General features: G+C 43.7%; 2 protein-coding genes across 2 annotated transcripts in view; one reads left to right on the plus strand and one right to left on the minus strand.

Moving 5' to 3' along the window:
- The window catches only part of tjap1 (tight junction associated protein 1 (peripheral)), a 52,951-nt gene extending 45,782 nt beyond the window's left edge, over window positions 1–7,169 (plus strand). The window contains exon 11 of the mRNA XM_080449822.1: window positions 765–7,169. Coding sequence (XP_080305948.1) covers window positions 765–1,733 — 969 coding nt within the window. The 3' untranslated portion in view covers window positions 1,734–7,169. The remainder of the gene's footprint in view (window positions 1–764) is intronic.
- A 4,437-nt stretch (window positions 7,170–11,606) lies between these two features.
- Window positions 11,607–16,073, minus strand: part of dlk2 (delta-like 2 homolog) — a 24,930-nt gene continuing 20,463 nt past the window's right edge. Inside the window, exons 4-7 of the mRNA XM_080449827.1 lie at window positions 15,451–15,581; window positions 14,478–14,622; window positions 13,255–13,615; window positions 11,607–12,803 (exon numbers count right to left, since the gene is read on the minus strand). Of these exons, the coding sequence (XP_080305953.1) occupies window positions 12,270–12,803; window positions 13,255–13,615; window positions 14,478–14,622; window positions 15,451–15,581 (1,171 nt within the window). The 3' untranslated portion in view covers window positions 11,607–12,269. The remainder of the gene's footprint in view (window positions 12,804–13,254; window positions 13,616–14,477; window positions 14,623–15,450; window positions 15,582–16,073) is intronic.

Consider the following 16,073-nt stretch of genomic DNA (forward strand, 5'->3'; position numbering starts at 1 on the left):
ATTTATTAACTCTCTCAGTGCCACAAAACAAGTTATCCAGAGTTTTTTCTGAATGCCCTCAGTGCCAAGAACAAAAAATCCTGAGTTTAAAAAAAATTAAAAAAATAAGAAAACATTTGGAAAAGAATGTTCAGAACCCAAGATATCGTGATCCGAAGATTTGCTGCTCCATTCACTTCTTGTTTAACTTATTACTGAAAAAGGCTGTATCTCGGCTCCTGAGCACTTTTTTTTTACTTAAAAATAAATAAATAAATTGCTGGCATAGTATGAACATATTTTTTTATTTCATTGGCACTGAGAGAGTTAAGTAGCCTTGTAATAAGCAGGCTTTAATTTTCAATAATGACCACCTCCCCATACATTATCCCTTGCATAATAATCACTCTCACAGCTATTACATAATAATTGCCTACTCACAACTTTTTCGCAATTATATTTGCATGATCGTCATAATCGTTTTCCATGATCGTTTTCCATGTTGAAAAATGTTCCTACTTTTTGCGATTTTCAAAAACTATTTTTAAACACACTTAGATTTATTTTGATTGTTGGCACTAGTCATTTCTTTGTATATTTAAGTAATTTATCATAATTATCTGCCCTGTGCTTTTTTTGGTTTACAAAGCCCAAAAACCTAACAAAAAATGTAATCTTAAGTTCCAATGTTCAAAGGAAAAACACAATTAAATCGTTAATCGCAATTATCTGTGTGGCAATTAATGGTGGATTGATATTTCCTCCTCCTGACCTCCCTACCTCAGGCCATCTCCCTCAGCCTGGTGACCGCCGACCCGGCCGGCGCCTCCTCCTCCTCTCTCCACGGCCAGGGGGGCGGAGCCACCTCCTCCTCGTCCTCCGACCACATGGCCTCCTTCCCCTCCCCCTCCTCCTCATCCTCCTGCTCGTCCGGAGGGGGCGTGGCGGACCGCCGGGGCCGCAGCCGCCACCGCCGCGCCGACGACGAGTCCAGTCCGTTCTCCAGCCCCCAGCCGACCATGCAGCAGACCCCCCCCGGCGGAGGAGGAGGCCCCGCCTCCTTCTCCTCCTCCGCCACCTCCTGCTCCGAGGAGGAGGACCTCCTGCTGGCCAACTGGCAGAAGCTGTTCGTGGAGAAGACGGTGCCGTCGTCCCACGCCGACCACGCCCTCCACCGCACCTCCTTCTCCTCCGAGTACTCCCCCTCCTCCGCCAAGGAGCCGACGGTCAGCGCCGGACAGCCGGGAGCCGTCCAGGAGGCGCCGCTGGACCTCAGGAGGAGCTGGACGCACCAGGGCCACACGGACTCCTCCGACTCCGCCCACAGGAGAGGAGGAGGGGATGTGTCCCCGGACAGAGAGGACGAGGAGGAGAGAGGAGTAGGGGGAGGCGTTTGGAGGCGCGGATCCGGGCTCCTCGACCTGGAGCCGCCGCCGCCGCCGCCGCCTCCTCTGGAGGACCAGGACGTGGCCAGCGGCGACACGGTCATCGCCGCCATGACAGACAGCCCCACCCACAGCTACGGGAGGAGGGAAGAGTCCGAAGGAGAGGAGGTGGAGGAGGAGGTGGAGGAGGGAGATGACGTCATCTCCGGGGAGTTTAGCTCCTCCTCCGCCCCCCCTAGTCCGCCGCCCCCCGGCGGTCACCACGGCCCTCCTCGGCACCAGAAGAGTCCGAAGAGGATGGGCGTCCATCACCTCCTCCGCAAGGACAGCCTGACCCGAGCCCAGGAGCACGGCACGCTGCTGGACTGACCTTCATCACCGCCCTCTGCTCCTCATCCTCACGCACAGCCTGTGGGTCGGGGTCCCACCGATGGGCCGTGAGGATGTTCAAGTGGGCCTCCAAGTTATTGGCAAAATACTAAGATCATATTAATACGATTTTTATGTAATGGGGGAAAAAAAATTGATTTATTGATCCTTAAAATAAACTAATGCACGTGGCCCACCCATCTGATCGCTCACTGCCGGGTTAAGTGTTCAGATGGGTGGGCCGCAAACGCTTCACAGGTTTTCAAATGGGCCCTGATCCAGAAAAGGTTGAGAACCTTTGAAGGCAGACAGACAGGCTGTCTGTCTGTCTGTCTGTCTGTCTGTCTGTCAGTCAGACAGTGGGACTAGAAATGAGGAATTAAAAGACAGACTTAACGCAACGTGCGACACGTTTATACGCCCTCTAACCTTCATCAGACCGCTGTCTTCATCACTCCTCTAAAATGTCCGATTCGCACTTCGTCGCGCGACGAAGACGCCTGACCTACGAGCTCGCAACGAGTCGCGGAATGCCACGTTGCGAGGCTTCGGCTAAATTAGTCAGCAGCATACTCCAAGCGAAGCCGGAACCTTTTCCCGGTTTTGGCAGGTCATTAAGAAACCCAATTGCGTCATTTTCTGCAGAACAAACAAAGAAACGCATTGCAGTGCCGAAGTAAGTTTCGGCACTTCTTGCACCTCTGAGATTTTCTAACTATCGTAACTTCAGCGCAGAAACACTGTGTGGGATTGGTCAGACACCTAATTATTTACATTGTTTTATTTCTACCATCTGCCATCGATGTACCATGAACAGTTTTCGCTCTCTGAGTGACTACAAACACAACCTGATGACGATTAATACACTCTTTGTCCACTGTGTCTGTCGGCAGAAATGGCGAAATCTCCAAATTTATGTCGAAGCAGGTAAACAAACAGTGGTGATTCGTGGTCAAATCACCCTTCCAGCACGGTACAGGCGGGGTCTAAATTACGACTTTGGGGCAGAGCCGCATTGAGTATAAAACGGTGATTCTCAACCTGTGGGCCGAGGACCACTGGTGGGCCGTGAGGGTATTGCAAGTGGGCCCCCAAATAGTGGGCAAAATTGTTTAGTTTTTTTTGCCACAGGCCTGCCCTAAGCTGAAAAAAAGAGCTGGACTTCGGTTTGGAGTATGCAAATTTATGCTTCGTCACAAGACAGCGTTGTGCGGTGAAAATCGTCACGCTATGTGGTTTCCAGTGTGCGATTACGTGCGACGGTTTTAACCTTCATCACACCGCTGTCTTCATCAGTCGTTGCCTGACTCTTAAATTCTCAGCTCTCTCATTGGTCACTGTGATCCGTTTTTCGTAACAACCGTCAGAACTCACCCATCCAGGATATATAGCCATAATGTATGGACACGTGTGTGTGTGCGTGCGCGTACGTGTGTGTGTGTGTGTGTGTGTGTGGGTGTGTGTGTGTGTGTGTGTGTGAATCAGTCACAAGTATGGTAAAAACTAAAAAGTAAGAAATCATTATTGAAGAGACTCCTTGCACTACAATACGTAATGTACATACTGTAGATATACTGTATTCTACAAATCACACACACACACACACACACACACACACACACACACACACACACACACACACTAGATACATACATGGTGCACACTGACTTTCTGTTCACTGACATTTTCATTTAGTATTTCCTTGTCATTTCATGTATTTTATGATTATTATCATTATTTAATCACCTACTTTGATGTTTTTGTTGCCGTTAATCACACGTAAACGTGATGAGGCAACTCACTAATTACGTCTTAAAAAAACTGATGCCTAATCAAACTATCGCACGATTGATGACTCCACCTTGTTTTTGTTGATTGTTTACAGACTTCCTGATCATGTTTGTTTATTAACCTGATTGTTGATTGGCTATCGTCTGTCTTTACATATCGTTGCTGTCGGACAGAAACCTTGTATCTCCATGTTTCAAAATGTTATTTTTTTGGTAAATTAACGCCCTACTTTGTCATACAAGAGTGTCACACAAAACTAGTGAAAATAGCCTGCAAGATAATAATCTACAAGCTCAGAACGTGTGAGCTTGTAGATTGGCTATTTTCACTATTTTAAAATGTTAATAAAATGTTAAAATAATAATAAAAAAGGAACTGTTTTGGACATACAAGGTTTCCACCCCACAGCGACGATATTTGGATAGATTCAGTATTTGTGGGGGTTACGTCCTCCGAGACGCCTTTCAACACAACCCATGGCTTTTCAACCAATCAGCAACCTCCGTTGTGTTAATGTAAGATGGCGGAAGAGTCATGTTGTTGTTAGAAACAGATCACCATGGCAACCAGAGACAAACAGATCACCATGGCAACCAGAGACAAACAACACTGTCTGTCTGTCCTACAGAGACAAACATAACTGTCTACCCTTTTGATTGATTGATTGATTGATTGATTTAATACTTTATTGACAATATTATTTACAGTACAAGTTATACAGTCAAAAGTTTTGCTAAAAGGATAACACAAAAAAGCCCCAGGGGCCCTAAAACCCTCAAATAAATTCTCCCATGCTTCTAAAACTTCACAGACACTACTGTCGGAACAGAAGTAGATCATGTATTTATTATCCTGGATTTAATTTTCACTGATACGAAATGTAAAACAGAAGGCAGTACCTGCTGTTTTGTCTGTCGGACAGATGTTTGGACAGACGCTGGACAGATGTTTCTTTATGGTGATCGTTCATCTAAACCCACTCATCTCCACTGGTTGACGCTCACCTGCTGCATTGTGGGTAAGCAGCTGTTAAACCACTTAAACCCTGTACACTTCCGCTGTACCGTACTCGTCACATATAGCGGAGAGAGCACATCTCGTAGATGTGCTGTCTTCGTCGAATGTTTGCCTATTTTCAGACGAATGTTCGCCAATGTTCACCGAATGTTCGTCTAGTTTTTGCAGAATGTTCACCTTTTTCGACGAATGTTTGCCTATTTTCGCAGAATGTTTTTTTTTTATTTACTGAATGTTCTGCTATTACGACAGAATAGGGGTGCTAGGGCACTGGTTCTCAACGGCCCACAGGTCAGATGGGTGGGCCGCAAACCCTGATCCGCGGATGGGTGGGCCCCGATGGGTGGGCCGCGAACGATGATCCAGAAAAGCCACTGCCCTGGGGTTCATGCAGACTAACAGCTCTTCTTTGACAAGCCCTGCAGGGTAAATGTATTGATTAGTATTGATAAGTCTAATTGTATTGATAGTCTTTTTGACCTCTCTAGATGGGTTTGGAGATCTGTTCACGTGAAATATAATCATGCAGTTATGAATCACAGTTAGTTTCCTGCTTGTCTAAATTTTTTTTGTTAATTTAAGTTACCAGTTTGTTTTTGTTCTGAATCGTGAAACTTCTGGAACAGCTTTCAAAAGTAACACAAGTTTTCTTTGTTTTTCTGTTCTGAAATGTGTGTGTTTTACATTTCAATAAGGTCCATGATTTAAGGTACTTACACACCTGGTGGCATTTTTCCCCCCTTTTTGCCCAATAGGCAACGCAATTTTTAAGGCAGATTTTCACAGTGAATAAAGGCATTAACCTGTATGAGTGAGGCATTAACTATATCAATAGTTATGGTGCAAAATGCTTGTAGGCAATTAGCATATGGTTTGTCACGCTCCCCGGTGTGTAAAGATCTTTAAAGTTACGCTAATCTGACAGGTTTAGCTGTCTCATACGTTTTCATTGGTTTGACATCCCACTGCATTCTGTCTCACGCCGAATTTCTGCTTTGTCGTACGACGGTTTTGCGCGGTGAAAATAGCCAACCTGTAAGCTCACACAACGCGTCACGGATATTTTGGCTATTTTCATTGCGTGACACCGTCGTACGACGAAGCGGGCTTTCGAACTACTGTTGGTATAATTGCCTTCTCATATGTTCTCTGATTGGCTCTTTAGCCCCGCCCCACACTGATTGACAGCTCAGTGTAGATGGGAACGTATTGGATGTGTGTAATGAGTGGAGTCATAATGTCTTTAAGACAGTACAAATGGAACCAGATGGATTTGTATTCCCTCAGTTAATGAAGTCTTTGCGATTTAAATGCTTTTTTCTTCCTTTTAAACCTTCGCCTTAAACCCAAACCTTTCTATGAGTAAAACGTAAGAATATACACTCATTCTTTGTTTCTTGACATATTGACAAACTATTTTAAGAAAACTGTGTGAAAACTATTAATGCTCCATAATTACCGCATTAAACCGCATTCTACGCTGATGTCATCATCCTGCGGCCGATTTGCATTGGTCCATTGATACCAAGGCCTCGATTAGACCACTGGTTCTCAACGTCGGGTCTGCGGACCACCAGGGGGGTCAGAATGGACTTTTACAGGTCTGTAACTCTTGAGAGTGAACAGGTCTATTTGGTTCCATTTGTTCAGTCTCAGAGTTAAATCAACACTTGGAATGTATTGGACTTCAAGGATCCATTTGGACCCCTGGTGGGCCCCAGACCAGACGTTGAGAAACAGTGTATTAGACAAGGCCTGGATGATGTCTACCCTAATGTTGTTTATGTTTGAACTCTTATGGTAGTTTACTCAGCCCTTCTCTGTGTGTCTGGGATGACTGGGTCTCTGGGTGACTGGCTAGCTTGCTAATAGGCTTGTTGATTAAGTAGCTGATTGGCCAGCTGGCTGACCGTTTTTATTATTAGGACTACTGTTGGACAGGAAATGCATTCTGGGACCTTGAGTGATTAATCTACTCTGCTTTTTGGTTGAATATTCACAGTAATAATAATAATAATAATAATAATAATAATAATAATAAGTTGATTATAAATATTATAATAATAATGAGTTAATTGTTTAAATTAGAAAGAACAATGAAACTGCTCGTGTATTCCCACATTGTAGCTCCCTTCTGCGACTTTATTGTGGTATCCACAAGAACAAGTGGCGTTTTTTCTTTAGACTGATAGGTTCTTTTGAGTTCAGCACGTGCCTTTAAATGGTAGATGGATGTGCGTGACCTCTTTTGATCTTTGTAAAATAAGAAAGAACAATGAAACTAAACGATCTAATGGTTTAAATTGCGAAGAACAATAAAACTAAATGAGTTAATTGTTTAAAATAGAATGAACAAAGAAACTAAAGGAGTTAATGGTTTAAACTGTCATGTAAAATCTCACAGAAAGATACAGGAAGGTCCCGGTTGACTGGATTAACGAGTAACAGTGTCATTATATCTCCTGTGAAACACAGTTAATCATTATTATTATCATTACTACTACTACTAATCTCCTTGCCTCTGATAAATTACCTGCTAACAGCCCATAATTATCATTGGAAATCAACCCTCTGCCTTTAATTCTTAATGCAGTAGTCAAAAATTGGTCGCCATGGTTACACTTGCATGGGAGGGGTGTTGCCATGGTTACAGATGGGGTGGCGGGGGGGGGGGGTTGTACCGTTTTAAATATTTGATAATACTCATCAGATGAACTGAAGCGATGGAGAGAATACAAAAGAATGGAAGTGTGTGTGTGTGTGTGAGAGAGAATCTTTACGTTTTTCTTTCATCAGTGTAATTGAGGAGGAAGGTCCCCTCCGCACGCAGGCACACACACACACACACACACACACACACACACACACACACACACACACACACACACACACAGTAATCAACCCATTCAACTGTAAATGGGTGTGTGTGCCATTTCTTTTACATTTTTTGAAAAAAAGTGTTTAGAAGGCATTTCGTAGAATCGGCTGTAGGTCTTAATGGATTAATAAAACAATTTCAAACTAAACCCCTCAACGCTAATAGAACCTTCTTTTCAAACTAAAGCCCTCAACAACGCTAATAAAACTATTTCAAACTAAAGCCCTCAACAACGCTAATAGAACCTTCTTTTCAAACTAAACCCTTAACAACGCTAATAGAACCTTCTTTTCAAACTAAAGCCCTCAACACTAATAGAACCTTCTTTTCAAACTAAAGCGCTAATATTAACAATACTGAGAATCACACTTTTTGCTTCAATCTAGAGCTCTTATCAATATAACGCTGAGAATAAAAAACCTTTATTTCAACCTGGAGCGATGATTTATAAACGCTGAAAATGTAATATTTATTTCAAACTAGAGCTGTTAAGTAACGATATTAAGTGAAACCATTATTTCAAACTAGGCTTGCTGCTGTACTCTCAGTACTGTTGACACTCCCACAGTCTGCATAAAGTACAACTGCTTATACAGCACACACACACACACACACACACACACACACACACACACACACACACACACACACACACACACACACGTGCGCACGCACACACACGCACACACAGATGATGAATATTTGATGAACCCGGTTATAACATTGGCTCAATGTCCCAGCATGTCTTACAGAGAGGACAAAGACTATTCTGTTTGAAGGCAGAGAACATGGAATTGTCCCAGTCCAACCAGTCTGCCCCAGTTCAACCATGTCTTTCTGTTAGGTCAGTGATTCTAAACCATGTGGGGCCGGGGACCACAGGTGGGCCGTGAGGGTATTGCAAGTGGGCCCCCAAATAGTTGGCAAAACACTACAATTTGAATGGTCATATAACATTAATATAAGTATTAATGAAAAAAAAAAAGTATCTTTCGGAGTTACAGACCCATAAAGGTCCATTTGGTTCCATTTGTTCACTCTCTCGGAGTGAAGTTAACACTGGATTCTAAAGTGTGTTACTTACAACATGGCTTTCTGCTGTTCACGTCTGGGTTCTGTCTTTGGTTGTCTTGGGTCGATTCCCACCCTTCACTCTGTTTGAGTTCCTTCCCCAGTTATGTGAGGTGTTGGTTCTATAACTGAGCTCACTGGTATCTCTATGGTACCGACTCTTTTCTTTTCTCCTCTTGTTGGGAACACAGACGAGATTTAAAAGTATATATACTGTATATGTATTAAAGAAAATCCTACAAAAAAGACTGTTAATAATCTACTAATGATTTTATTTTCTGAATTTGTAAAACCAATGTTTATTTTAAAAGCAAATAAAAATATTTTAAAGTTAAACTGGAGCCGGGTCCTTATTTGTGTCGAACTGGAGAAGCGAGCTGGATGGAGGTCACCTCTTTTTTTTTAGGAGGAGAGAAGGAGCCAACACCAATAGGAAAGCAAGACCCACCATCTCCGGTTTACACTGTATCTTTGACGTAGGTGGTCACCAGAAGTAGGTTGTAGTCTATTCATTCCAATGGGACAAGTGAACGTGAACACAGCTTCTGACCCATTCTTTAGCCCCATGGTGTACATTGTATATTGCAACCTTACTGATTGATTGAATTATGGATTCTTTGCAATTGCACAGTGTGTTTGCACCTTGGTAATTTGAACAGCATAATTTGCACAATCATATTTTGCAGTGAAGAAATGCACGGTCATGATTTTAAGTAATTATTGGAATTCTACTGAACATTAAAAAAAAAAATTGTCCCTGTCTAGCTGAATTGGCCACTCAGCCCTGATGAGTTCCACCTGTGGAGAGATGAAAACAAATGTTTGAAGCATGAGTGCAGTGTGCAAGAAGTGTGTCATTGATTAATTCCCCAAAATAAGGAACAAAGTGTCCCTTATCAGTGCAATAATATCTATAATATGTCTTATACAATTACGTATTTCAACTGTTGGCAACCTTATTAACAGCTTATGAGGATGTTCCCCAGGTTCTATGTTTCCCGCTTACAACCCTAACTAACACTAACCCCCTTTGGTAAGCGGGGAACATGGAACCCAAGAACCCTACAAGATGGCGACCGTCAAATCTAGCGTGGATGTAACCTTGGATCAAGACTATCATAGATGTATTTTATTGAGTCAGGCTTTTGCTTTCGTATCTATGATAGTCTTGGTCTCTACCCCCCTATAGTCACTGGAAATCTCTGCGCAAAACCGGTACTTCTCTGTACATGTACAAAGACAAAAACAAAGTGCTGACCCTGTAGCCACGAATGTTAACTCGACATTAGGAACCTGTGTACAATAGATATGTTTTAATCCTGTCTGTTCCTGAGTGCCATCTTATTTCCTCGTTTACACCCTGTTTACGTCGAGTGTAATATCGGCTTTCACCTGATGCGCCCCACCACTGCCACCCATTGAGGAATACAGGGAACTTGTGACAGAATCCGACACAGACTAACCTCACTCAGTCAAATGGAAGAAGCTTGCGACACACATTTTGTTTCACAGCGTACTTGCATCTGAGACTTCGGGCGCAGAATCGATGACAGACGGAGTTTCATTTTTTCAAGCTGCTAGGCAGGTGATTGGATGATCCCGCCCCTAGCAGCCGCTGATTGGTTCGTATGCGCAGCGGTTCGGGCAGCTTTACTCTGTGAGCAATCCCAGACCCTCCTTCCTGAAACCAAATGCAATGCAATGCATGAGATTTCCGGAAGGAGGGGGTGTTTACCAGGCTAGACACAGACAGGATTAAAACCAATATCTATTGAAAAATACAGACTAATACAGTGCACACTGGTTCCGAGTTAACAACCATGCAGGGTCAGCACTTTATGTGTTTTTTTTTTGTGCATGTACGGACTGGAGTAGTAGGCTACAGCTTTGCCTGCAGATTTTGAGAGGGGGTAGAGACCATGACTCATGAATTGGATACGAAAGTAAAAGTCAGACTCGATAAAAATACATCTACTGTATGATACTCGACACGTGCACAAAAGGGTCTTCATGAAGCCCTTTTGAGCTTGTTTTTTAATTTGAACCGTGAAAAGTAACAGTTTTGGACATACTGCATGAGGTTTCCACAACCCTCATATTTGTACAGTAGTAATACACAATGCATGCAGTCATGATGAGCACACAGCTGCTCCATCATATACCATCTTTCAGTCATATTAACCACTGAACTCTGTCTGTCTGCCTGCCTGCCTGCCTGCCTGTCTGTCGGTCTGTCTGTCTGTGGTATGGTAGATTGTCACCTGCTGCATGAAATCTCATCTTTTCTGGTGGGAGGGGGGGTTCACTTCCTCTGCTGGCTATAGTGTTGGTGGGGGGGCATATATCACATTACATACACACGCAGTGATTTCGTTGACGGTAGGAAATTCATGTGGTATCCAACCTGGCTGATGATCAACAGTGGACGATAATCAGTTAGCCTAATTTATCATTTACAAAGATTTATAGAATGGATGGATGGATAGATAGAGAAATGTGTTGTGTTGGTATAAGAACACTTTGAGCATTTAATAGACACACATACACACATTTATTGTACACAATGCCGTATAAAAAAATTGCTTCCTAGACAAGAACATCACATTCACCTTCCACAAATAAATTACACCAATATATTATATTTATACATCAACAGACAGCAGTGTATACATACAGTGATTCACAGCGCACAAATATACAGTACATACATATGTCTGAGTCTTCAGTCAGTGCATTCTCCAGTTCTATATAAAAACAATATTGTAGAAAACAATAACTAGCTGTACATACGATGTTTCTTTTCTTTTCCTCCAAAATGTGTATCGAAGAAAAAGCAGTGAATGTTCATGTGACTGACAGATGACACAACTACATCACAGCTCTATTATCACTTACTATTATTATTACAGTGTGGCACTGTAGGGTCACCGTTCCATGTAGAACGCGAAAATATGATTCCCAAGTAGCCTGGGACCAACTCCTATTTCGGTTTTCTGATCCAGTCTAGACTAGAGGATATAACCCATGGTGGAAACCAGAGCGCCGGTGCACCTCCAAAATGTTACCCCTCGTTTAAAATGTGTTTAGTTTGGTAAAAATCCTTTTGTTTCGTTTGGTATAATAATCGTTTAGTATATCCCTATTTTATTCTAACTCTAGCGTGACTAGCGAGACTAAACTAATTGATTCGCATTATGTGGGGAACAAAAACTATGCGACGCCAACCGGCACACACCACCGGAAACCATTTATTCCCCCTTTGTTTCCAGACTGGATCACACGGATCCCACGGCTCAGACCGGATCGCATGGCTCAGTTTAGACCGGATCACATGGCTCAGTTTTAGAACGAAAACCAGGCTTTCCTCCGTGTGGAAAGCCTGGTGACGCCAGGTTAATTCCCAAGCGAGCTTATGGCGAAGACCCGGAAGCAAGTTTAAATAACATCCACAACCCCAATGGAGCAGTGACTTGGATAGCTCACTGCATCAGGACGGTACACCCCCTCACCGTGTTCTTTGTGAGGTTAAGGTTAGGATTAAGGGATTAAGGGTTTAGGCGTAGCTGCAAAAACACAACTCAGAGTTATATTAACACCGAGGATTTTACATTGTGGGGGTCCCATCAAACGAGGGTCCGTGGCCTGATGCAAATCCAACCTTGAAATTAAAAAGCTTGAGAACCACTGGATTACCCAACCAAGGGCGGGCCGGATATGTCCGACGAGTTTGGCTCGCCTCGCCTCCTAGCAACATACAACGAGCGTTGCGATGAAAGCTCCTATATGACCTCAGTGTTGAGTCTCTTCTTCTCCACTTCCTGTCCAGAGGCTGCGTGCAGGAAGCAGATCTTGTATTCCTGCTCTGCACAGATCGCCTCGCTCTGCTGCTGCTGCTGATGCTGTTGTTGTTGTTGTTGTTGCTGTTGCTGTGACGATGCGTGTCCTCGGTACCAGAGTCCCCTGAACACGAGTCCAGCTGTGAGCAGGACCACGGCCAGTGTCATCCCACCCAGAACCAACATGGTGGCCAACTGGACCTCAGAGATGCCTGAGGAACCCCTCTGTGTCACCACCTCCTTTACGGAGATCTTCAACAGCCTGTCTCCATTACTAGTACTACTAGCACTACTAGCACCACGAGTACCACTAATACCGCTGCTGCTGCTGCTGCTGCTGCTGCTGCTGCTGCTGCTGCTGCTGCTGCTGCTGCTGCTGCTGGTGTGAGTGGAGTTTCTTGTGGTGGTCCAGTGATCTTGCTGTCCTAGTGTCACTCCAGCGTGTCCTCGTCCTTGTTCTTCATCACTGGGATGGGTCTGTACGATTTTTAAAGTTAAAGGGGGGTGTAAGTGATATTTTATAGTTAAAATAAGTGTTTAATAGCTCTTTATTCACATAGTAATTGTTGCTATAGAGTGTTTGTTCAGTAACAGGGGGTCTCCCCGTCTCCATCTAAAAACGTTAGCAGATGAATTTTTCCCAAATTGGATTTGGAACAATATACAAATGAAGCTGATGAATGGGTTCTTTCTCCTGCTCAGAGGAAAGTGCTCAGGTCACCTGAACACTCTATAGCAATGATTGCTATCACAATATAGAGCTTTAACCTTTTAATAAAACACTTTTAATGAAACAATTCCAATAATGAAATAACTAAAACTAGAATTTTACTAATAAAAAAGAACAAATTAGGCTTTACAAAAAGTATACCAACTAAAACTGTATAGTGTGCTTATTAAACAAACAAAACAATAAAAAATTAATAACCTTGTGTGTGGTCTGTCCCTTCCAGACTTCCTCCTGACATGTCCTGCCGGCGTAGCCGGGCCGACAGAGACACTGGAAGGTCCCGGCTCGGTCCAAACACCTCCCGGCGTTGAGGCAGGGAGCGCTGGCGCAGTCGTCCAGGTTGACCGTGCAGAAGCGTCCGCTGAAGCCACGGGGACACAGGCAGGAGAAGCGGTTGACCGCGTCCAGGCAGGTGGCGCCGTTGGCACACGGTCTCATGAGACAGTCGTCCATGTCCGTCTCGCAGCGTGCGCCCGTGAAGCCGGCCAGACAGCGACAACGCAGCTCCGTGGCGAAGCCTTCGTCGTCCTCGCACAGGCCACCGTTCTTACAGGGAGACCTGGGGGATATGGGACGGGTTAGTGTTAAGCCCAGTTCATGCTCTGTCAGAACATCAGAACTTTGTGTGGATGGGGTAGGTTATAACTACAAAATGTTATCATTCAGAACTTTGTGTGGATGGGGTAGGTTATAACTACAAAATGTTATCATTCAGAACTTTGTGTGGATGGGGTAGGTTATAACTACAAAATGTTATCATTCAGAACTTTGTGTGGATGGGGTAGGTTATAACTACAAAATGTTATCATTCAGAACTTTGTGTGGGTGGGGTAGGTTATAACTACAAAATGTCGTCAATCAGAACTTCGCAAGGGGCGTTCTCAGAACTATTTTCAGACTCTCCTGCACCGCTAGATGTAGTTCTGACAGTGTGTCTGGTCAGAAGTTGGCTGTCGCAAGTAATGGCAAATCATGCGCTCCCTCCATGTCAAATTGCCCACAGCACGTTGTAACCATATCCAGGTATTAAATCCATTGTGCTGACTACACAACGCTTCAGTCGATCGAGACGACAGAGAAGCTGCCGTTTCCACAGAACTTTTTTTTTCTGCGTGCATTTCCATTGGTTCTCCATACATTTCCATTGGTTTTGCATGTATTTCCATTGGTTCTGCATGCATTTCCATTGTACAGATGCATGCATTTCCATTGGTTCTCCATGCATTTCCATTGTACAGATGCATGCATTTCCATTGGTTCTGCGTGCATTTCCATTGGTTCTGCATGCATTTCCATTGGTTCTCCATACATTTCCATTGGTTTTGCATGTATTTCCATTGGTTCTGCATGCATTTCCATTGATGTGGATGTGACATCACTAGTAGGTGTCTAGTTTAGGGTTAGTATGGTGCGTGACTGACCGTCTCTGGTGACACGGTCCCGTCTTCAGTTGACAGTGGTTTCCGTGGTAACCATCTGGACACAGACAGGAGTATTCTCCGGTGTCGTCTGTGACGCAGGTGGCTCCGTTGAGACACGGACGCTCTCTGGAACACACATGGATGTCTGGGAGGCAATACACACACACACACACACATGGATAAGTTGTATTAATATGTAACTACAGGGTATTGATAATGTGTAACTATGGCGTATTACTATGTAATAACCACAGTGTATTACTATGTAACGATGGTATATTACTTTGAAATTATGGTCTATTACTATAAGCAATATTACATATATTGGCGTCACAGTGATGCGGTCAGGAACGAGGCACTTGTGCCGAGTTCTGCAACCATCATACACATTCGAGTGTAATATTGTGTTTCTAAAACATATGAAAATGTATTCATATTGTTGGGCAATATGCTCTCAAAATAACAATATTTTCACAAGGGCTATATCTGTTATCTTGGAAATACATGGTGTCTGACAGAGGTTTTCTAGTCCCTGTTCCTCAGCCATTGAGATGGCTCTGAGACAGCCAACATTTCCTATATAATTATAGAGAAACAAAAGTTCACTGGTTAACTCAGTCCAATAGGCTCGATGCACAGCAGCCATATTGGAAAGGTGTTACCAATGATGCTAATTAAGGCTCTGTTCCATTCTGGTCAAATACCTAATCAGGGTGCATGTTGGCTCACTGGAAACGCTCTGCTATACCAGTGGGTCTCAAAGTGTGAGGGGTTTCCAAATGGCCCCTTACAGATGTGTAACTCTGAGAGGCCCAATTTCTCTCCAATATGGCTGCTGCGCATAGAGCCTACTGCCTTACTATGTAACTATGGCGTGTTAACTATGTAATAACTACAGTGTATTACTATATGACTATTACTATATGTAGCACTACTATAACGATGTGAGGAATGCATGTAGTCATGTTGTCACCTTTGTCACAGAAGCGTCCGGTCCAGCCTGGGTCACACGTGCACTGCCAGGGCTGGTGACAGGAGCCGTGCACGCACCCTGGCATCTGAACACACACCTCACACCGGTCCCCATCCCAGCCGGGGTCACACCTAATAAACACACACACGCACGCACGCACGCACACGCACCTCATTTAGCCCAGTAGATGTGTGCAACATTTGAAGGAATTATGCATTTTACTCTGAGCATGCCCGTCCTAAGGAATATCTTTGGCTATAGGGCCGTCACAGATTTTCCCGTGGTAACCAGGTTCATAGGTTCATATGTTCGGTATTTGTAGTGCGCCCCCCATCCAGTTATTGCACTGGCCTGGGGCGCAGTCCGGAGAAAGAGAGAAGAAAGAGAAAAAAGCGAAAAACATAGGACAGCAAGAATTGCAGGGCATGCTCTAACAGTGTGCCAAATCTCCTGCTTTTGTAAAATGCTCACTTATTCACATAATATCTGCCGGAAAGAATATAATCATATACCGACAGACATATTGTGACCCCAGCCTATGGACTTAAATGAATGAATGAATTAAGTTATTTTGAACATTTATTAAAAACAAATAAGAAACAAAACAGAAAAAAAACAAGCAT

The sequence above is a fragment of the Gymnoscopelus braueri genome (assembly GCF_963280865.1).
Source record: "Gymnoscopelus braueri genome assembly, chromosome: 14".
In the NCBI taxonomy this organism is placed as follows: Eukaryota; Metazoa; Chordata; class Actinopteri; order Myctophiformes; family Myctophidae; genus Gymnoscopelus; species Gymnoscopelus braueri.